Below are 23676 nucleotides of genomic sequence, written 5' to 3' on the forward strand. Positions count from 1 at the left end.
AAACGATGGGATTTATTGCATTGACAAGAATTACAAGTCGTAAAATTGTTTTTGTTTGAAACTGATAACTGGAACTTGCTGCAAATAAAATTGAAAAATCTTAAATTTGGATGACCTAGCCTATGATGCCAGACTGTATTTGGCACGGTGTGGTGGGCAGTGAAGGCTGTGGGTTGTGAAGGTGATCGGCTAGGCCACTCGTACAATCCATCTCTACTCCGTCCGTGCACCAATAGTGTCTTCGTGGTGAGATCCTTCACACAAAAGTAAGAGGGGAAAAATTCAATTGATGTTTGGTTATCATGATAAAATTGTGAAACCGAAATTAAATTGCGTTTAAGCTCAGGAGCACAAAGAGTGTGAGGAAGCTTAAAAACAAAATTCGATGCTTGTAAGTGTGTTGTGCCTGAGTGAGTTACCGGAATTTTCATACCATTGCCAACAGTAATATCATCATTTCCAAAATATTTAGGCATATCATGAGATTCGGAAGTCATGTGATGCGATGCACCAGAGTCAACCAGCCATGTGTTTTGATTTTAAGAGTGTGTCATTGCAAAATTTGCCTTAGCCTCATAATAGTTGTGCGAGGCTGAGCGACAAACATCCGCTTCATGTCATGTTTTTTTTACATAATTGGCAGCGAACATCCGAATTAGAATTGTTTCTGCGCCTATTTGATGAGCGATTGTTGTCTTGCCAGTAGGAGGATTGGTTGCTGGATCGTTCATTGTTACGCCACGGCTGGGAATTTCTTCGGTTGTTCCGAGGGGTAGTGTTGTTCGAAGATCTTGCGCGTTATGCTACTGCAGCTGTTATAGGAGCCATCGGCTTCTTGGATTCTTCATGGGCTAAGAACACCTCATGATCCATTAACTTGTCGCACAAATCTTCATAAGAAATGGTCACATCTCTGGCTCTAATGGCAGCCGAGATTTCATGATACTTGGAGCCAAGACCACGAAGAATGTGAATGACCAAGTCTCCATCAGCAAGTGGGGCACCAGCCGCAGCCAGGTCATCAGCAATTGCACAGGCACGAGAGAGGTATTCTGAAATAGATTGAGTGTCTTTGGAGATGCGAGCAAGCTGGTCGCGTAGACTAAAGAGCCTAGAGTGAGACTTGTTGGCATAAGTAGAGTGGAGGACTTCCCAAGCACGTTGAGCGGAGGAAGTGTTGGCCACCGTAGGTGCAATGGTCGGATCGACCGATGCCATAAGCGCATTCTGAATGAGCTGATCTTATCAAAACCAAAGGCTAAAAGTTGGATTTGGGTTGTCACTCTCGCCAATGGTACGTGCAGGCGATGGTTTGGTGCCATCGAGATGATTGTAGAGATCGTGGCCATACATAAGCATGGAAAATTGAGCTTTCCATGTAGAGAAGTTGAGACTCCCAGTGAGCTTGATCGGGAGTTGAGATGCTGGATGAAATTGAATTACCGGCGATGTGGTGAGAGTGTTGTCACCACTAGCAGTAGGGAGGGCCATTGGAGGGGACGAGATTAGAGGAAAAAAAAACTGGATTTGGATCGGTTAAGATTTGGAAGCTCTGGTTACCACAAAGAAGCAGAGAATTGTGGAATTAGTTTTTCTATCTTTAATGATCAAAGATACAGAAGAATATATACAAGCTATACACGAGCTAATCCCTATTCTTTAGGAGATGAGATCAAAGTATAAACTACCTAAAATTAAGCTAACAATACAGATATAGTGAGTTTAAACAACCATATGAAATGGTCAAAGTTTAAGCATGTGTCAGGCATGTGTTACACTGATATTCAACAAATGAGAAGATGAATTCCCATTCCTCACACTGCTACTCTCATCAAAGAAGATGAATCGTCTTTGGTGCCTCCATTTTAGGGGGAAATTTGGGATTTTTTCATTTTTAGGTTTTAGGGGGGAAATTTGGGGAAAAATCAGCGCGAATTTTTTTAAGTAAAATGAATTTTGTGGCGTTTTTATAAAAAATGCCGCAAAAATTATTTCATTTGGAATAAAACGACACTATTTTGCTATATAAAATGACGCTATTTTTTTAAAGTAAAATTATTTTTTGTGGCGTTTTTTATAAAAACGCCGCAAAAAATTATTTCATTTGGAATAAAACCACATTGTTTTGCTCTATAAAATGGCGCTATTTTTTTAAAGTAAATATTTTTTGTGGCATTTTTTATAAAAACGCACCGCAAAAAATTATTTCATTTGGAATAAAACGATACTGTTTTGCTATGTTAAAAATCTTTTATTTTGCCTGTTAAAAATTATTAGTTAAGTGATTTTATAAAACATTTTTATTATTTTTTATAAATTGAATTTTTATAAAAAAAATCAAGTACTCTCAAAATAAATATCATATATTTTAATAAGAAAAAAATGATTAAATAGCTGTAATTAATTATTAAGTTAGAATTATCCAATGTAAGCAATTAATCTCTCACATATCAAATTTCTATTAAAGATTGAGACGTTAATCATGATTTTATATTATTCATTTCCGATCTAACCTCCATTTTATTAGAGATATTTCTTCCTAACTCAAATATAATTATTTTGCTAGATGTTCGATGTGGAATGATTTTAGTTTTTGTATTTTATTTTTATTTGTTATAATTTGGTCCTATATATCCAAAATAGATAGTTACCTATCTGTATCAATTTGTTATATTTATTTATTAATTTTTTTAAACCTAATATTTAAATATATCAAATGGTTTAGATTAAATATTTTTTAGTCATAAACACCGCTAATGTTACCTTTTCCGGCGTTTACAGAAGAAACGCCACTAATAAATTAAATTCTTGTAATGAAACGAAACCGTTTTGGAAAATTCTAATACATATTAGTGGCGTTTTTGCTATAAACGCCGCCAAAGCTCGCATATTTTGCAATTTTTTATATTCAATTATTGTATATTGCATATCAATTTTAAATTAATAATCTTTACAATTTATTATTATCTCTTTTACAATTATATAAGAACTTATTTAATATATAAATTAAAAAATACTAATTAATCTAAACCTTAAACCCTAACCCGGCCTCGAATCTTTAAACCCTAAATCACTAACTCTTAACCCAAACCCCTAACCCCTAACCCCTAAACCTTATGTAATATATAAATTAAAAAACACTAATTAATCTAAACCTTAAACCCTAAACCCTAACCCGACCCCAAATCCCTAACCCCTAACCATTATTTAATATGTAAATTAAAACACACTAATTAATCTAAACCCTAAACCTTAACCTAACACCAAATCCATAAACCCTAAATCCCTAAATCTTAACCTTTAACCCCTAACCCCTAACCTATAAACCTTAAATCACAACCCCTAAATCAGAATCCCTAATCCCTAATCCTTAATTCCATAATCTATAAACTTTAAAATTGTAACTCTTAAACCGGCCCTAAATCCTAAATCAACCATATATATACCCTAAACCATATATATTAAACCCTAAACTAAAATGATAATTAAATTAAATATTTTAAAATTAATACTATCGTATCTTTTACAATTATATTTGAAATTATTTAATATATAAATTAAAAATCAATCAATCATGTACCCAAAAAAATTAAAATTATTTTAAATAATAGTATTTTAATTACTCCATTTTTAACAAATATTTTTCTATGTTTTTTTATTTCAAATTATTTCTACGTGTCCTTATTTCAAATTTACCAATTTTTAACAAATATTCAATTAAAGATAAATTGAATTTTAATTAATATAAATAAACAAATTAAATAGTAAATAGACAGATAAAATGTTTTTACGGCGCTTTTTTAAAAACGCCGCTAAAGATCTGAGCATTAGCGGCCCTTTTTTTAAAAACGTCGCTAAAGCCCCGAAAGGTACAAAACGATGCCGTTGGGCTTAGGTTTTTAATGCTCATTTTTAGTGGCGTTTTATGTAAGGCGCCACTAATGCTCGATTCTTAGCAGCGTTTTTTGTCCAAATGTCGCTAAAAGTGCCATTAAAAGCTTATTTTGCTGTAGTGACTACTGGTCCAAAAACTCTACGAATTTAATTGTACTTGAGTTGTGTCTTTCAATTTTGATCAGTTTATTCCAGATCTATATTGCTCAATAGATTTATTCAATATCCTCCTTTTATTTTATTATTTTAATAATAATAATAATGCATGCAAAATCATTGTCGACCACTTTTATTATTCCGTTCCACATTTTCTCAAATTGACATAACTTATCAAGATCTTTTATTTTCATTATTTTTAGATTTCAGTTTCAAGTACCTGAATCTCTTCTAGACTTTTACTTATTAGTTATGTCTTGGGTCTCTTCTAGAGCACTCGCCTTCACTATATGACCATCTAGAAGAATTTTCATCTTTGGAACCGATCAATCTATTATTTATTCTAACTGATTGTCCCATTAGGACTTTGATTCAATTTAAAATATTAGATGATATATAACACTTGGTTATTCTCATTAAGTTTGTAAATGCATCTAACAGTTAACTTGTAATGAGTTATGCTTATTGAACTTCTAGTTCATATTACTCTCTCCTAACTCATTACAAGTTATCATTTCTCTCCCTCTAATGTCGGGAAAACTATCGAATCAAAATTTTAATCGCAAATCATGTCATAATTGAATCTCCAATACATTCAAAACATCTAATAATACAAAGAAACTTGTAATTAATATATATTCTCAACTTTTTTTTGAGGATTCACTCATCTTTGTGTGTTGTGGTGGAGCAATTGGAACATATATGCACATACAAAAATTCAAAGATGAGAAATATTTAGCTCTTGATCAAAAACCAATTGTAATAGGAAGTATTTATAACTTATTGGCTCGATGTGTACAGCACGTAAATCAACATAATCTCATGTTGAAATTGGAAGTCTAGTTCTCATAAGTAATGGTTTAGACATTAATCAGAGGTGTTTAATCAATAATTTCTCTAAACCATTATGCGCATAAATAGCAAACTTTTACCAAAAAATTCAAACTCAATCAATAAAAGACTGAGATATAAACTCATCAGTATTAGCAAGATGAATTATCTTAATTGCATGATCTAAAATTAATTATTTAAACAAGCAATCTTGCAAAAGAAAGGTTGAAAGTTGATAACACATATGTGATTATTTTGTAGATGCATCTACCAAAAATCATATAATATCAAAACCATCCATATGGTGGATGAATAGGCCAATATTAATTTCAGAAATACAAGGCATTAAATCTCAACGTTAGCTAGTGAGTTTCTAATAAGCAATTTTCATTGAAAACAAGCAACAAATGAGAATTCTTTAAATTAAAGAATCTTCTAGTTCTTTAATAAATGTCCATATGAATTCTCAATCAATTTTCGCCTCATATATGATCAAGGATGATCTAACTGGTCACGCCAAGTAGTAAATGTCTAAATCAATGTGAAGTTTATAATGCCACTAAGTCAATGAAATAAATACAATTTCCAAATAATTATATACAATACTCGTGTCCCTAAAATTTTCTATATATGTTTCTGCTATCGAATGACACAAATACTTGTTTGCTTCAGTGGCTATGTGTTCTAAGAGTATTTGAGAAGTCCTGGGTTCAAGCCATGACTTGGGTAGAATTTTTGTTTTAAATGAATAAACTCCTATCTCTAATCAGTAGGCTTATAAATAAATATTGGTAAAATATGTCAGAATGGGCCTGCTGGTCTAGTGGTTAGGTGGAGTGTTAAGTGACTGGAGGTCTGAGGTTCGAGTTTTTGCGCGAACAAGGGAATTATTTTGCTGCTTGTGCCATGTAAGAGTTTGAGGTGTGGTAAAATGTTGAGTGTTTGAGGTGTGTGGGGAAGTAGTGGACGGTTATGGGGTGTTTGAGGGATATGGGGAAGTGTGGGAGTGAATTTAGGGATAAGTGGGAGGAAATTAGGGGATTATGGGAAAAATATCCAAAATCTGATCATTTTATTTTCTTTTTGAAAAAAAGAGAGAGTCAGTTTTCTCTCCATCTTCTTGACGATTTTCCCCCATCTCTACTGTTTTCATTCCTCAATTTCTCCCATTGCTGCCAAATTCCGTTTCTCTCCCCCACCATTGGCGTTTCTTTTTGTTTTTCTTGGCTTCAATTGTTCGTTTGTGGCAACCTTTGTTTCCGTCTATTCAGTAAGTGAAATAAGGTGGTATTGGTTTTCTTCTCAACTTTCAGTTTCTTCCTTTCTTGCTGGAAGTCTCTTAACGTTTCCCTATTCTTTCCCTAGTCGAACCTTCGCCTTGCTACCTTTCCCTTTTTCGGTCATTTTTATTTCTACTCTTTTTCTACGCATCATTCTCTTCGCGTTTCTGGGGTTTATCAAAGGGTTGTTTATCGCTCTCCAATATTCTGGGGACGGGGAATCCCTGCTACTGAATATAAGGTATCGGTGTACTTAGGAGTTTTTGGATGTAAAAATTGAACCAGGTATGTAATCGTAACACTGTAATCGAAAATTGGTGAAAAGTAGAAAAGTGAGGCAGTCGACGCTACACGGGCATGTGATCGATGAGGCTGGCCATGTGCGATACACAAGTCGGACTGAATTGGGCCGTGTAGGCCACACGAGTGTGTGGGCCCACACTGGTGAACCACATGGGCATGTGGGGTTTTTGGGCTAGGCTATGTGATCTACACTGCCAAGGCCAATTTGGGCCATGTGGGCTACACGGGCGAACATCATGGGCTTGTAGGCCCATTTACACTGTTTTATTGCTAAGGTTGCACGGGTCACCCGAGTCGACTGTGGACCTACTGTAGGGTTGGTAAGCTTACCTAGACCCCTAATTGACTGAAGTGACTATATAACTGATATGATTAAGCATGATGATGTCCTACTGATTTGATACTATATGCCCGGTTTACATGCGTAATATTATGTATAGCATGTCATATTTGTGTATTGCTTTGCATTGGGTTAGGGACTATAATGTTCGGAGGAAGTGTACTGAAAGGCTTCGATCTTAATTTACTGGCAGCTCAGCTGTAAACTACTGTCTAGTGCCGCATCCGATACTTTTTGGAGTGTATGGATGGGTGGGTTGATTATATCCCCACATGGAGTGTAGGGTTGGACGGAGTTGGAGTGTAGAGGCTGGCTGGGTAGGAATTGATACTGCATAACTGTTACTGTACTGAATATTGACACTGTAATGGGCAAAGACCCTAACTGAAATTGAAACTGTTACTGAAATACTGTTACTGAAATGGGCTTAGGCCCAAACTATGATTGCATCCTGACTGCTTGTTTATATGGGGATTACACACTGAGTTTTCATAAACTCACCCTTCTGTTTTATCTGTATAGGTGATCTCCAAACTTAGGCGGATTGAAGCGGCAGAGGACTCAGCGGTGGCCACACGACCCCTTTTTACTATTTCGTATTTAATTAGGTTTTTAAACTTTTATTTAGGGTATTTTACTATGATAAAGTCGTCTATGGATTTTTCTTAAATTTGGGATTTTTAATTTATAACTGCTAGTTTTAGGAAAACTCAAGTTTTCAAAAGAACCAAACGTTTTAACAAAATACTCACGAATTCGCAAACTATTTTAAAAGCTTCCACGTAGAATAAAAGTTTTGAAAGCTTTCGAATGATTAATTAACATGATATTAGAATTAATAAATAATAATGAAAAGATTCTAAACAAGAAATGTTTTAAGCAAATTATGGTTTCCAACACAAGTTATGGTTTTTAAACACTTTAACATGTGACACAATCAGATTCGGCCATAACGATTAGACCGGGTTTGGGGTGTTACATTTAGCTTAAGGGAATATGCCAAAATATTCAAATATCCAAAAAAATGATTATAAAATTATTTTCCAGGTGTATAATAGGTACATAACCAATGACTTTTCATACATAAGCTTTCTCTTTTGCTAGTTCTCATTAGTAATATTTTTTCACATAATTTTAATTGAGAACTTATTCTGAATACTGTAGAGTTATACTCACAGTTTAAAAAAAAACTTGCAACTTCAGGTGTATCCAACCATAACGAGCTTTAGATAGAATTACCATATTCTATTGCTCATAAGTAGATCTTTCACAGTCAAATATTTTGCTTTCAATCCCTTAATGGGATGATGACAAAAGAAGATCACAAAGATAGTTATAGTCAATTCAATTTAATAACAAGAGTAATCAATAACTCAATCCTCCTTTTTTTTTCATCCTTTCAAAATAGATATTTATAGCAATAGTGATTCATATGAAATATAATATTTTTTTCATTCATAATCTCAATATGATCTTCATTATAATGAATATCTTTTAAAACTAATGGATTAACCATCACAAGATATTAATATATTAGATCTTCTGAAGCTTTCGACTAATTTTGTAATACCAAATATTGGAATAATATTTGTTTGTTTCAGTACAAAATAAGATAAATATTTTCTTCTTGTAATGATAAAATTCGTTACTACATTATCATATCTTTCCTCAAAGAATATTAACAGAAACAAAATATTTGGGCATATGCCACCTATGTAGCCAATAATCTTTCATATCACATTGATAACATAAGTTATCTTTAACAATCAATTTTCATTGAAAACAAACAACAAATGAGAATTCTTTAAATTAAAGAATCTTCTAGTTTTTTAATGAATGTCCATATGAATTCTCAATTAATTTTCGCATCATATATGATCTAGGATAGTCTAACTGGTCATGCCAAGTAGTAAATGCATTTATATTAGTAAACTTCTAGTTTACTTTAACATGCGTTTCAATTGTACTAAATTGTAACAAATTGATAAGTTTACTATTATTCCTTTGACTTTGTATCCACATATAGGTATTATTGTGACATTTACTACTGGAAATGTCTAAATCAATGTGAAGTCTATAATGCCACTAAGTCAATAAATATAATTTCTAAATAATTATATGCCATATTCGCTTCAAAAAATATGTCAAATCTTCAAATACAGGGTATTTGGTTTAGTGGTATGATTCTCGCTTCGGATGCGAGAAGTCCCGAATTTGATTCAAAATAACTTTAAAACCCTTTTAACAAGAGTTTTACAGAATCAATTAACTACCAAGAATAATTGTCTAGGTCATGTATAGAAACAAGCCTATATAAATATATCAATAAATGTCACATCTCAAACATAAAAATATGACATAATGAAAAACTAGCAATTTTTCGCATAAACATGCATGAAATTTAATTCAAAATCCAACCATTCAAGCTCATAAAACTTTTCATTTACAATTGCTCATGTTATTTCTCTAAATAATTAACAAACGGAATAACATAAAATGTATGAACTACTACCTTTAACCATTCTTTGAACTAAATCAAATCTGAATAACCATAAAATCCATCAGTTTATTAATATAAATTTACAAATAAAATATGTTTTAATCAAATATATTATTTAATTATAAAACCTACTATAGCGACATAAATAAATAAATTAATATTCATTTTCATGAACAAATGAGATGCTTAAAACAATATTTAACACATGTAATCAAAACTTAAAAAGAAGACCATCTCAAAATATTAAAATCACCTATCAAGTTGATTTAATATTTAAAAGCGTACCTTTTTTTTCTATGTTGAGTCTTGACGATAAGAAGTAAGCAAATTAAACTTCAGTAGTAGACTTTGAATCCAATCAAAATCTAGTAATAGTAAATTTTGAGAGTAGATCTTATTTTTCAAGTGTATAATAGATACATAACAAATGACTCTTCATAAATAAATTGTCTCTCTTCTTAAAACGTTCTTAGAAATTCTTGTTCTTTTCTTACTTTCTTCATTTTTCCACTTTTGGTGGTGAGAAAATTTATTACGACAATCCTCCATGACTATTATTATAGTCCAATTTACTACATCTATATTAAAGATTATGTCTTTCTAATTTATTACATATTGTTACATTCTCTTCAAGGAATGATTAGGTTTCGTGGTTAAAAACTTTTGTTCAATTATAAGTAATTTTTTTTCATGATATTGCTACCGTAGGAGCACATTTGAATTATGAAAAGTTGAATAAGTTCTCTCTTGCACAGTTCTCATCAGTAATATTTTTCCACGTAAATTTAATTGAGAACTTATTATGAATACTATAGAGTAATACTCACAGTTTTAAAAAACTTGTAACTTCAGGTGCATCCAACCATAACGAGATTTAGATAGATTTACCATATTTTATTGCTCATAAGTAGATCTTTCACAGTCAAATATTTCGCTTTAAACCCCTTAATGGGATGATGAAAAAGAAGATCACAAAGATAGTCACGATCAATTTAATTTATAACAAGAGTAATAAATATAAACCAATAACCCAATCCTCTTTTGATTCATATGAAATATAATCTTTTCTTCATTCACAATCCCAATATGATATTGATTATAATGAATATCTTTTAAAACTAATGCATTAGCCATCACAAATTTTGTGCTTTTTAGATATTGATATATTAGCTTTTTTGGAGTTTTCATCTAGTTTTGTACTATCAAATATTGAAATAATATTTGTTTGTTTTAGTAACAAATAAGATAAATATTTTATATTTGTAATGATAGAATTCATTATTACATTCTCATATCATTCCTCAAAGAATATTAACAGAAACAAAATATTTGGGCATACGTCACATATGTGGCCAATAATCTTTCATATCACATTGATAATATAGATTATCTTTACACTTTGAAGAGTTATCTTGAGAACTCTCATTGTTCTCTTATTTATTACTATGTTCCCATTTTTAGTGGTCCATGATTATATCTTTTCTTTTCTTTATGTTTGCATTCACTTCAGGGAATACAACAAATCTGGTCGGATAGACTTCTAAACGCCTTCATTGATACTTTATTTCATAATCACCATCGGAAAACATACATGTTCAAATCAAAATCTATCTATTCATGTTGTCATGATTAGTCTCCAATTATAATAAACATGATATAATAAATAAATCATAGTAAAATATACTTGAGATTCTTTAACATCATTGTTATCACCCTAGCTATTATCATGAGCACTATTACAAGTAGTAAAACAACTTTGTTTTCGTAATAACATTTATAATCTAATAGTAAAAAAAATCATTTAATAAACAAAATAAAAATTTTTGTGTACGATGCTTCAAAGTTATCCGATACACATTGTACCAAATTTCAATACCACATATATGTTATAAAATCTTATGATGCTCTAATCAAATATTTATAAATTCAATTTAAAAGATATGATACAATAATTTCAAGCATATTAATAACAATAATTTAATCATAAAAAAATTTAATCATCCAAATATCATACATACTATAATTTAATAAAAGAATTTTAGTTTAAAAGAAACCTTAAAGTAATAATATTTTTCATAAAATAATTTTACCAAAAATAAATCAACAAAGAAGAAAAACATACCAGGTAAGGATTATATAAATTTCGTTACATAATGATTACCGATAATATCCAGGCCTCAATTGAAGACTGAAATAGCAGTAGCTCTAGAAGGCAATCGACAACAACTTGAGTATCAAATTTGAGTGACCAACTTTTGCATTGGTTGTTGCTTGAAAGAGGAAATGCATGATGAAAGGGAAAAAATTTTGCAACTTATGGAGAAAAACAATTCAAAGAGAATCGTGCTGATAACATATTATAAAATAAATAGACAAAGAGTAAAGAACAAAAAAATATGGGAAGCAATAGATAATGTATTTTATTGATCAATGGGATATTTACAAAGCTTCTCCAAAGTCTCTATTTATAAGCAAAAAAAGTATAAATGAAGTAGAGATCTAACTCTAATGAATATTAGAATTTAAAGTATATTAAAATTTATCTTGATCTTGATGGACACTCACTTAATAAGATATTCATAACATTCAATAATTTATTTATTTATTTTTGATGTTTTAAAATTTAAAATTTCAATATTAAAAAAGATATTTAGAATTTTTGGCAATGAGATAAGCAAGTACAATTTGATAATTTATTTTTTTTAGTTTCTACCACATTTTCACTTTAACCCTTAATTTTTTTTACCATGATCAATACTTAAAAGAAAATATTTTTTGGGTGAACAAAATGAAAACAACCTAGAAGTTGGGTTACCAAAATGAAAGTCTGAACATGATATGATGTGTACATTTAACTGTCATTAGAGATTTAATGCTTGGATGATGAAATTATAAGAGTTTCATTCCGGGTGACCAAAATAAAAGTGCCAGAAAAATTGAGTGACCAAAATAAAAGCACCCATAAAATTGGGTGACCAAGTAAATAGTTTCCCTTAATAATTTAATAGCTTAATTCCGTTTGTCTTTTTATGCTTCAATGGTGCGTTTTGGCGATGCAATTAGTTTTGAGAGATGATGATAATGGTTTTTTTTTTTGGGTGTTAGATGGGTAAAAGTATGATAGAAACTCAAAGATGGATTACATTTTGTTTTCTCTATTAAAAAAATAAAAAAAAATAATTTTTATATATTAGAAAAAAGTGCAAATTAACCATTCCATTAAAAATTCCATCCATGTGTGTTCTAAGTGATTATATGGGTTTTTCAATTTTTTATGTAAGTGATATGGAATTAAAGGTGTTGCAAAAATATGATTTTTGGAATCTTTGAGACATATTTTCGATTGGTAAATGAGGAGTTTTGAATCATAAAATTATGATTTTATGTTCTACCCCATAAGACATTTACAACGGGATATAATATACTTAAAATGATTGAGTGATGAATGAGAAATTGATGCTCAAATTAAACTACTTCTGAATTATATTGAGGAAAATGAAAAACATTTGTCCCACATTGATTGAGAATTAAGAGTAAAACTTGTATATATATGTAAACCAACTATAAATTATTGAATAATTAAGCTAATGCTCTCTCTCATGTGCAAGGGGGGTGTGCACTCACATGATGTGGAATGTTTGGGTCTTTTTAGGCTTGTTGATATTTTAGCCCATTACGTATTTTTTTCTCTCAGCAGATATTATACAGAAATCTCAATTTGATTTTATTCCAATCAATTTGATTTGATTTTATTCAAATTGATTTAAAGGCTCCTTTAATGCAGTTTTGTATCTTTATTCATAAAAATTTCTAAAATTCCTCCATATTGAATATCTATAAAAGCCTAAAGAATACTGCAAAATTTTTTAGAGACAAACAACGAATTTATTTCACTCTAAAAAATTCTTTTCTTTTCTCTCTAAATTTTCAAACGTTTCGGTGATAGAAGAAAGCAATGTTTGTTCATTGATCACTGTAGAGGTACTGCTGCCGCGATCGTTTTGTTGTTGCATCCTGAAAGACAGACGATCAACATTTCTCCAAGTACCATAGAAACGGTTGAATCTATCTTAAGGAAACTATGAAAACAAGCCTCAACATCTTATTCGATTTCTAGTTTTTTCAAGATCTTATTTATTTAATTATTTTTCAGATTTGATATTTTTACATAAATATAAATATTTGTTTATATATTATTTGTTCAGATCTTATATTTAATATTTATATTTATATTTGTTCGCTAACATGTTTTGTCCTACGAAAGGATGACTGGGATTAAGTAGAAGTACCATGGGGGCTTTATGATAGGAGTTAGATTGTATTTTGCTTCCTCTACTCAAAAAATGGACAATATAGTCATTGTGTAGTAGATGAAAGAGCAAACTAATATTTTTGTTAAAAGTTCAAACTATTTCTACTTTTAAGCAATGGTGTGACAAACAAAACACCAAAATAGCGGCCCATGATGTGCCACGTGTACCACATGCTAATGTGGCAGATTTTGTCACATAAAAAAATATTAAAATAAATAATTTTTTCATAATTATTTAAAAATCAAGTCCAAATTAAACCTAGATAAATTGTTGTCCATGCTCAAATGAACTAGGACAAGTAATTGTTTGGGTTTATCCTAAATGTATTTTTTAATTTTTTAAAATATTTTCATGTCAATAAAAAATACAAGTGACATATAGCGTATTAGTGGCTGGTTTCTTCGCCAACAATAGTATGTTTGAGCAAGAAAAAAAATTGTATTTATATTGGGTAATATTTGTGTGTATTTTCAACTATTAATTATCCACACGCTTCCAACATTCCCTTCCTGGTTGAGGACTCTTCCAGAGTTGAATATTCTTAATTTATCTTCTAATGCACTTTATGGTAGGATAGGGACTCCAAAGTTGAATCTTGTTGTCTTTCCCAAGTTGCGAATCATTGATCTTTCTCACAACAGATTTAATGGAACCCTGCCTTGGGGTTACTTTGAGAGATGGATTAGCATATCAAGTCTAGATGGGAAAAACTCGCCAACTCCTAAATACATGCTTGAAAGTTTAGATATGAGGATAAATGTTATGCAAGTTCCCAGGGATTATGATTACCCAATGACAATTACAGACAAAGGCATGGAGATGGAGTGCCCAAAGATCATTCAGACTCTTGCAGCCATTGATTTCTCCGGCAACAGATTTGATGGAGAAATTCCAGAATAGATTGGGAAGCTAAAAGAGCTTCACTTGCTCAACTTTTCGAATAACAATCTCGTTGGAAGAATCTCAGTAGCCATAGCGAAGCTCACAAATCTTTAATCTTTGGACCTTTCTCAGAACAAGCTAGAGGGTAGAATTCCAGTGGAGTTGAGTACTCAACTCACTTTCCTTGCATTCCTCAACGTCTCTTATAATTGTCTCACAGGGTTCATACCGCGAGGCAACCAATTTGAGATTTTTCAAAGTAACTCCTTTGAAGGAAATCTAGGGATGTGTGGAAAACCCTTGCTAAAAGAATGTAGCAACATTTCTGGAGGCCTGCCACTTCCATCTTCAACTTTTTCAGAAGAGTATGGATTGGATTGGAAAGTAGTGGTGTTAGATTATGGATGTGGATTCTTATTTGGAGCGGTGATTGGGTATGTTGTGATCAAAAGGAAACCCCATTGGTTTGCCAAGGCTTTCTCCAAATTTTCTACAAGAAGGCGAAGGAGATGAATTATGTCAATCTGCATGCATGTACTATATAAATAGTAAATAGCGGTCTTCGCTTGTACGTTGGGATGAATATTGTATAATTATAATTATAATTTGTTTTCTCTATATTTTTAAGCTATAGTTGGGATAATGGATTTAGTTATTTATGTATTATTCAAATTACATTTTGATTATTAAATTTTATAAATTTATCAATTGCTCACTTATATTATTAGTTTGTTACCTTGTGATCACTGATTTATGGATACAACATCAATATAAGATCAAAATCAATAGGTTTATCCATTATTTGAGTTTGATTTTTCTCTAGGGAGGTGTCAAACTTTATGGGATGCTTTTTTGACGATCTTTAGAAAGTTGTTGTCGAGTAACGTTGTTTGATAGTGAAAGATGGGATCGATGGTTCGGCATTGAGAGATGTTGCGTTGCATTTTTTTTCTTTAATTAGACTTTTTTTCGAATGATATAAGATGTGGAAGATGCTGCTCTCTTATCGTGAAAACTTGTGTGGAACAAATTGAATTATCTGGCAGTTTTTTTGGATAGACATTATCTCTAGTGAGATTAAAATTAATAGTCTATAGATTAAAATCAATAATTAGGTATGTGTTTGGATTCAAACGCAACTGTAGCGATGAGATGAGAAAGTAAAATGACTATTAAGCACATCACATTAAAATTTATATATAATAGAAGTTTTAAAATATTTTATTTTTATTAAATTATTATAAAAATGTGAAATTGTAATTTTATTTAATAAAATAATATGTATCACAATATTTTTTTATAAATATTTTAATTAATTGTTTTATAATAATTTAAAATTATTTATTATACTAAATGGTAAATAATTTTAGTTATTTTTAAAGTTAATAATTTTTATAACAATGCTAAATATTATTTTAACAAATAAAAATATTATATTATAAAATAAAGAGAGATGTAGAGAATAAAGAATAAAGAAATTATGAAAGCAATAGAGAATGTACTTTATTGATCAAAGGGATAATTACAATGCTTCATCAGAGTCTCTATTTATAGGCATAAGAATTTAAAGTATATCAAAACTTGATCTTGATTTTGATCATGAGAAACATTCACTTAATAAGATATTCATAACACATTACACAAGCACTACATTTAAATCCATTAAAAAAACTGATATTAAATAATAATTTTGATTATATTTATGTTAAAAATAATATAATAATAAAGTTAAAAACAAGAGATTAACCCTTCATTTTGACCTGCGTTTACTCCACTAGAGGTCAAAGCTCCAGCCAATTTTTAAGACACGAGTGAGTTAATCTCACCCAATATATATATAACGTGCAGGAGGGGGTACTAACTTTTGTATACACTTCTATAATATTTATAATTAATATTTTAGAAATTTAATCCATACATTTATTAATATGTATATTTATTGTTGGCAATCCAAAAAATGTTTTAAGAATATTTTTAGTTACCAAAATTTCTACTGTTGCAGAAAATATTTTAAAATATTTTCAGTTGCCTATTTTTCTGTTTTCTCTTTCAGAAAACAATTTAAATAGTAGGTCATTCTTCTTATTTCTCACAAGTAAACAATAACATTTTCTCTCCTTCTCCTTTCCTTAGTTGGCCTGTTTTTTATCCAGTTTTTTCAATTTCTTTTGAGAAAAGTAATACCAATTGTATTCCATTTTCTTTAATTATTAGAGTACTATATTAACCTTGAGGGTGACGTTCACTATACGATTATATCGATCAGGACAGACTCGTTTACTTCTAAGGTAGTGATTCTTCTACGACACCATGACTATTTTATTTATTTAAGCTCAATTGTTTTTCTTATCAGTACTAACAATTTCGTTTTGTTGTAATATGTAGATGATAATATGAACGAGAATTTAAAGAAAAATAAATTAAAATAATTAAAATTTATTTGGAAAAGAAATTAAAAGATGGATAGTATCTCATCTACTTACCATATAAACCAAATACTTGGAAAAGAAAAATTTTGAGGATTTACAAAGCGTGTCTCAGCCGTGTGGTGTGTTTTCTCCTACTATAAATTATACGCACTGACCCTAATCCAACCTTCTCGTTTTCTAAACAAGTCTTTAATCACAGTGCTTCGATCACAGTGCTTTGAAGCAATGTCCAACGCTACTGCCGAAGAAGACGATATACGAGTCGACATTCCAATGTCCGATGACCAACTCAAACGAAACATGCGTCCAATATTGCATAAACCATATGGTTCCATGGATCTTGTTTCCGTCAAGGCCCCAGCCAAGCACGGTTCCCACTCCAAGGTCCTGCTCCATCCCCTACCTTCTCTACATGTTTACAATTTTATTTCGAAAACTACCATTTATACGTACTAAATATATGTGTTATGTATTGGATTGAAGGATTCGAACTGGTGGGTGGTGTTGAATCTGGCATTTCAGAGCATAGGCATCGTTTATGGGGATCTTGGAACATCACCACTCTACGTTTACCCCAGCATCTTCAGTAATGGCATAAAGCATAGAGATGATATATTGGGGGCTCTTTCTTTGGTCTTTTATACCCTTACCTTTCTTCCTCTGGTTAAGTATGTTTTCGTTGTCTTACGAGCCAACGATAATGGTGAAGGTAAGTCAAACCTATGATAGGATTTTCAATTAGGTTTACTTTGTAAAGTCACAATAATAAATAAAATCAGACCAAAAATGAAAATTTGATGCCAGAATATATAATTTTATGTTTTTTGATAAATTTTATCAAAATAAAAATCAGGAGGAACGTTTGCACTCTACTCATTGATATGTCGCTATGCAAGAGTGAGTTTGATCCCTAGTCAACAAGCTGAAGACCGTGAAGTATCCAATTACAAACTGGAATTGCCAAGCAAGCGATTGAAACTAGCTTCGGTACTAAAGTCTAGCTTACAGAAGAGCCAATTCGCCAAAATTTTCTTATTGCTTGTCACCATGCTTGGTACTTCTATGGTCATTGGCGACAGTATCTTCACTCCTTCCATCTCTGGTAATTCACTAATTACTTTCTCTTCTTATTAATTTATTAATTTTTCATGGTAATTCAAAAAAATAGAAAAAAAAGTAAATGACTTGGTGTATTGTAGTTTTATCTGCCGTGGCTGGTGTCAAGGAAGTAACATCTGCCCTCACAGACGGTATATATATATGTTTGTTATCATTCCTTATTGACATATCTATGTGGCTTAAACAAGATTTAGTGTTGTAAACAGATATGATTGCTGGGATATCAGTAGTAATATTGATCTTCCTCTTCATGATTCAAAGATTTGGAACTCACAGAGTGAGTTACACCTTTGCTCCCGTTCTTTGTGTTTGGTTTGTACTCATTGGTGGAATCGGTTTCTACAACATCATAAAACACGATAAAACAGTTCTTAAAGCCATCAATCCAATGTACATTGTTGAGTACTTCATCAGGAACAAAAAAGATGCATGGATTTCTCTCGGTGGAGTTGTTCTTTGCACAACAGGAGCCGAAGCACTATTTGCTGATCTTGGTCATTTCTCGGTTCGAGCCATTCAAGTCAGCATGTGCTCCATGGTCTACCCTGCTTTAATATTGGCATATACTGGACAATCCTCTTATCTTCGCCAGTATCCAGATGAGGTTTCTGATGCATTTTATAAATCAGTTCCAGGTCGTGAATAAATGTCCATGGTTCCTTTTCTAGTAGTGTTAATCATGTATAAGTGGCTTCTTATGATAATTATTTATGAATGTGCAGGTCCATTGTATTGGCCAATGTTTGTAGTGTCCATATTGGCTGCAGCTATAGCAAGTCAAGCAATGATCTCAGGGACATTCTCAATAGTCCATCAATCACTCTCTCTAGGGTGTTTCCCTCCTGTCAAAGTTGTCTATACATCCGCAAATCATGAAGGACAAGTTTACATACCAGCAATCAATTACATTTTGATGTTGGCTTGTATCGGTGTCACTGCGGGTTTCAAGTCCACAGTAAAGATTGGCAATGCATATGGTAATCATTTCAACAACTCTGCATTTTATGCTTTAGCCTCTTCTCAATTTACAATGCTAATGAATTTCCATTATTCCTTTTCAATGTTATTACAGGAACTGCTGTAGTGTTTGTAATGACTCTTACATCATCCTTGCTGGTTCTGGTCATGATCATGATATGGAAAACTAACATATTTTTAATAATCTTATACATTCTTACCATTGGATTTGTGGAACTACTCTATCTGAGTTCAGTTCTCTATAAATTTACCTCCGGAGGGTACTTGCCGCTGGCATTTTCAGCAGTTTTAATGATTATAATGTATGTTTGGAATGATGTGTATCGAAGAAAGTACCATTACGAGCTTGACCATAAGATTTCCCCTGCAAGATTAAAGGAGATATCTGCCAACAAAAACATGTCTAGAATTCCAGGACTTGCCATGTTCTATTCAGAGCTGGTTCATGGTATCCCACCCATTTTCGAGCATTATGTCTCAAATGTACCAGCATTGCATTCCATCATTGTCTTTGTTTCCATGAAATCACTACACATTAACAAAGTTCCACCGGAAGAAAGATACTTTTTCCGAAGAGTCGAACCAAGAGAGCTTTTTGCCTTTCAATGTGTTGTTCGATACGGATACAAAGATGTGCGGGAAGTGGCCTTTGAGGAAACATTAGTGACAAGACTGAAAGAGTTCATCCAAGAAGAAATACTGCTGCAAAATCAAATGCTATCTACCATTGGAAACAATGCTGAAAAGGGCACAGAACCGGAAGGGGAAATCGTTGAAAGGAACAATGATGTTGCGAATGCGAAGCAAGTGGAAGAAGAGATCATGCAACAAGAAATAGAACAACTGCAGAAAGAATGGGAAGAGGCAGGTATAGTTCACATGATTGGTGAAAGTGAGGTGATTGCAAAGAAAGAAGCCAATATAATGAAGAGGATAGTGATTAATCATGTATATAATTTGTTGAAGAGAAATGTAAGGCAAAGAGAGAAGGTGTTTGATATTCCTCACAAGCGGATACTTAAAGTTGGCATGACTTATCAGCTTTAAAACAAGTAGCTAGATTTATTCAGAAAATGAATGGGAGATGATGTGGGATGTGGGTGGTCTTATGCTTGTTTTGTGTTAGGTGAATCAGGAATTTTATTAATAAGTTCTTTTTAATGTATTGGGTGTCAAATTAGTTCTGAATATCAGATTCAATCATAAAGGTTTTATAGAAGTAAATATGTACATAGATATAGATAAATTTTTTTTTTGCTATTTTTAATCTTTAAGGATTGTGAACAAAGATTTATTTCCAAGTCTAAGCACAAATTAACCGTTTGGAAAACAAGCCTAAAAAAACATATGCCAGTTTTAGCTAGACTGAAATAATGAAATAAATTGATAACTAATAAGGAAAACAAAAGCTCCCTAAAACTCTCTAGCTTTTTTTCGCTTCTTATATAGATTCAAACCCTTAACTCTTACGTCCTAACCACCTATGATGTCATCTTAATATACACATAAATATAATATGAAGTCAGCTAATCTAAGTTCTAAGGTAAATTTAGTCCTAATAACATGAATATATCTTAGTATGAAACCTTTACAAATTATAGACATCATAGTATACTAAATCCATCCCTTCGGAAGAAGAAGAAAAGAAATGGATAAAGCTAATGTTAAAAGATGGCTTTCATGCAGCCATTCAACTCGAGCCATGCAGATTGCAGCTGAAGAACATGCTGTTGTTTTGTTGATTAGTTAACATTTTGTTAGTTACATTTGAACTAAGTTAGTGATGTATTTGTTGTAATTTGGTGTTGATGGATGTGATCAATCAGTTTAACCAAGTGTCCAAGCAAGGTTTTATAAGTTTCAAGACCTTGATAGTGGAGTTAGGTGTGTTTAGGTAACTTTTTTTTTCAGTCAAGTTGTATACCTGATATATGTAATGTGATGTTTTAAGAAATATAATCTATGAACCATTCAGAAAATTCACTTCTTGTTTTTGGTTCTTATTTGCTTGAGCTCGAATCCTTTGTTTTTTCAGCAAGATATTGTGGCTTTGTTTGAACATTGGCAACAGCAAAAGAAGAGAACAGAGAGTACAGAACAATGAAGCAAGACGCAAGAAGTATTTTTACTTACTCATAAATGTGCAGCAAGGGAGCTTATGGCTGATAGCTCATTCAGCTCATTCATTCAACTAGAAAAACAATATATTTATAGTCAAATACATCACCAAATACTACTTACTACCACTAAGTAGCCTAGTAACTTGATAAACATTTCTTGTACACATAAACAAGCCACCTAAACTAGTCATTCAACACCTAATGAATCAAGTTGTCATCAACTTGTTCATTTTCAACTAGTTTTGTTAGAATGAAACTAGAGAGAAAACATTGCTGTTACAACAAGCATACGTGCTACAGCATGTCATCAAACTGCATGCACTTCAACCAAAAAATGTAACAGCAACATGGTTGGACAATTTCCAACACTCCTCCTTGGACTCTTTGCTGCAAATACAAATCATTCGTCAAGTTTTTTGTTTTTGAATTTGGCAATCCTTAGATGCTTTGTTTCAAGCTGACTTTGCTCAAGCAATTCATTTTCAACCTTAGTTTCCTTCTCAACCAAATCTGACTTACATACTTGACTATACCAGTCTTTGTGCCAAAGATTTGTTCATCAAATTGAGTCTTCTCCTCCTTCACAGCCTTGGTTGACAACTTGCCTTCAAACACATCTTTTCTTTCCCGCATCTTGCTTCATTGTACTGTGCTGTCTATTCTCTTCTTTTGCTGCTACCAATGTTCCAACAATTGGTATCATGAGCCTAAATCTTAAGGGACCATTGATTTTTCTTTCGCTGCTTGTTAAAAAGAAAGAAGCTGTCAAAACACAAGCAAGTCATTAAGGACTACTTGTAGAGAAAACAACATTAGCTTGACCTTATGAGACCCCCAAACAATATTGAATACGCTGAAGGAGGAGTTTCAAGGAAAGTATGTGATCTTTCCAATGTGCAAGCTGCAAGCTCAGCAAAAATGTACAAGCTACAAGCTTAGCAAGATGTCAAAGCTGCAAACTTAGCGAGAAGTGCGAGCTATGAGCTCATCAAAAGTGTGAGCCCTGTATAATTGCGAGCCTGTTGAAGACAGTAAGCAAAGTGTGAGCCTGTTGAATTGCAAGCCAAAATGGTAGATTGAAGGCAAGCAAACTATACTCACAAACTGTTTGTGCGAGAAGAAACAGGATTGTGTTACAGTAAGCATACGTGTTGTAGCATGTCATCAAGTTGCATGCACTTCAACCAAAAAATGTAACAGCAGTATGGTTGGCCAATTTCCAACACTCCTCCTTAGACTCCATGCTGTAAATACAAATCATTCATCAAGGGTTTTTTTTTAACTTGGTAATCCTTAGATGCTTTGTTTCAAGCTGACTCTGTCCAAGCAATTCATTTTCAACCTTGGCTTCATTCTCAACCAAATTTGACTTACACACTTGACTATACCAGTCTTTTATGCCAAAGATTTGTTCATCAAATGGAGTCTTCTCCTCCTTCACAGCCTTGGTTGACAACTTGCCTTCAAACACATCTTTTCTTTCCCGCATCTTGCTTCATTGTACTGTGTTGTCTATTCTCTTCTTTTGCTGCTACCAATGTTCCAACAATTGGTATCATGAGCCTAAATCTTAAGGGACCATTGATTTTTCTTTCGCTGCTTGTTAAAAGAAAGAAGCTGTCAAAACACAAGCAAGTCATTAAGGACTACTTGTAGAGAAAACAACATTAGCTTGACCTTATGAGACCCCCAAACAATATTGAATACGCTGAAGGAGGAGTTTCAAGGAAAGTATGTGATCTTTCCAATGTGCAAGCTGCAAGCTCAGCAAAAATGTACAAGCTACAAGCTTAGCAAGATGTCAAAGCTGCAAACTTAGCGAGAAGTGCGAGCTATGAGCTCATCAAAAAGTGTGAGCCCTGTATAATTGCGAGCCTGTTGAAGACAGTAAGCAAAGTGTGAGCCTGTTGAATTGCAAGCCAAAATGGTAGATTGAAGGCAAGCAAACTATACTCACAAACTGTTTGTGCGAGAAGAAACAGGATTGTGTTACAGTAAGCATACGTGTTGTAGCATGTCATCAAGTTGCATGCACTTCAACCAAAAAATGTAACAGCAGTATGGTTGGCCAATTTCCAACACTCCTCCTTAGACTCCATGCTGTAAATACAAATCATTCATCAAGGGTTTTTTTTTAACTTGGTAATCCTTAGATGCTTTGTTTCAAGCTGACTCTGTCCAAGCAATTCATTTTCAACCTTGGCTTCATTCTCAACCAAATTTGACTTACACACTTGACTATACCAGTCTTTTATGCCAAAGATTTGTTCATCAAATGGAGTCTTCTCCTTCTTCATAGCCTTGGTTGACAACTTGCCTTCAAACACATCTTTTCTTTCTTGTCTTATTTTTTTGTTCATTACAGTCTTGTTTCTTCTCGCACAAACAGTTCGTGAGTATAGTTTGCTTGCCTTCAGTCTGCCATTGTGGCTTGCAATTCGACAGGCTTACACTTTGCTTACTGTCTTCAACAGGCTTGCAACTATAAAGGGCTCACACTTTTTGATGAGCTCATAGCTCGCATTTCTCAC

General features: G+C 32.4%; 2 protein-coding genes across 3 annotated transcripts; one reads left to right on the top strand and one right to left on the bottom strand.

The window, feature by feature from the left end:
• Positions 1 to 798: 798 nt before the first annotated feature.
• On the bottom strand, positions 799 to 1218 carry LOC107926790 (uncharacterized). Its single transcript, XM_016857715.1, has one exon. The coding sequence runs from the start codon at positions 1216 to 1218 to the stop codon at positions 799 to 801; it is 420 nt and encodes a 139-aa protein (XP_016713204.1).
• A 15394-nt stretch (positions 1219 to 16612) lies between these two features.
• On the top strand, positions 16613 to 20255 carry LOC107904611 (potassium transporter 5). 2 transcript variants are annotated; one of them, XM_041104589.1, is made up of 8 exons: positions 16613 to 16787; positions 17128 to 17312; positions 17412 to 17637; positions 17782 to 18030; positions 18128 to 18178; positions 18254 to 18682; positions 18770 to 19024; positions 19120 to 20255. In XM_041104589.1, exons 2-8 carry the CDS (start codon positions 17154 to 17156, stop codon positions 20070 to 20072), a joined length of 2322 nt encoding a protein of 773 aa, XP_040960523.1. In that variant the 5' UTR covers positions 16613 to 16787; positions 17128 to 17153; the 3' UTR covers positions 20073 to 20255. The 2 variants fall into 2 exon arrangements, with proteins under 2 accessions (XP_040960523.1, XP_040960524.1); XM_041104590.1 differs by having other exon boundaries at positions 17142 to 17312.
• Positions 20256 to 23676: the final 3421 nt, after the last annotated feature.

Source organism: Gossypium hirsutum, chromosome D11 (assembly GCF_007990345.1).
Source record: "Gossypium hirsutum isolate 1008001.06 chromosome D11, Gossypium_hirsutum_v2.1, whole genome shotgun sequence".
Taxonomy (NCBI): Eukaryota; Viridiplantae; Streptophyta; class Magnoliopsida; order Malvales; family Malvaceae; genus Gossypium; species Gossypium hirsutum.

What these genes read in the sequence shown, in the direction of transcription:
- LOC107926790 (XM_016857715.1), bottom strand. Translation starts at nt 1,218, where the DNA reads ATGGCATCGGTCGATCCGACCATTGCACCTACGGTGGCCAACACTTCC.
- LOC107904611 (XM_041104589.1), top strand. Translation starts at nt 17,154, where the DNA reads ATGTCCAACGCTACTGCCGAAGAAGACGATATACGAGTCGACATTCCA. An exon ending in ATTTTATAAATCAGTTCCAG is followed by an intron (nt 18,683 to 18,769) that starts GTCGTGAATAAA and finishes ATGAATGTGCAG; the next exon opens with GTCCATTGTATTGGCCAATG. An exon ending in AAAGATTGGCAATGCATATG is followed by an intron (nt 19,025 to 19,119) that starts GTAATCATTTCA and finishes ATGTTATTACAG; the next exon opens with GAACTGCTGTAGTGTTTGTA.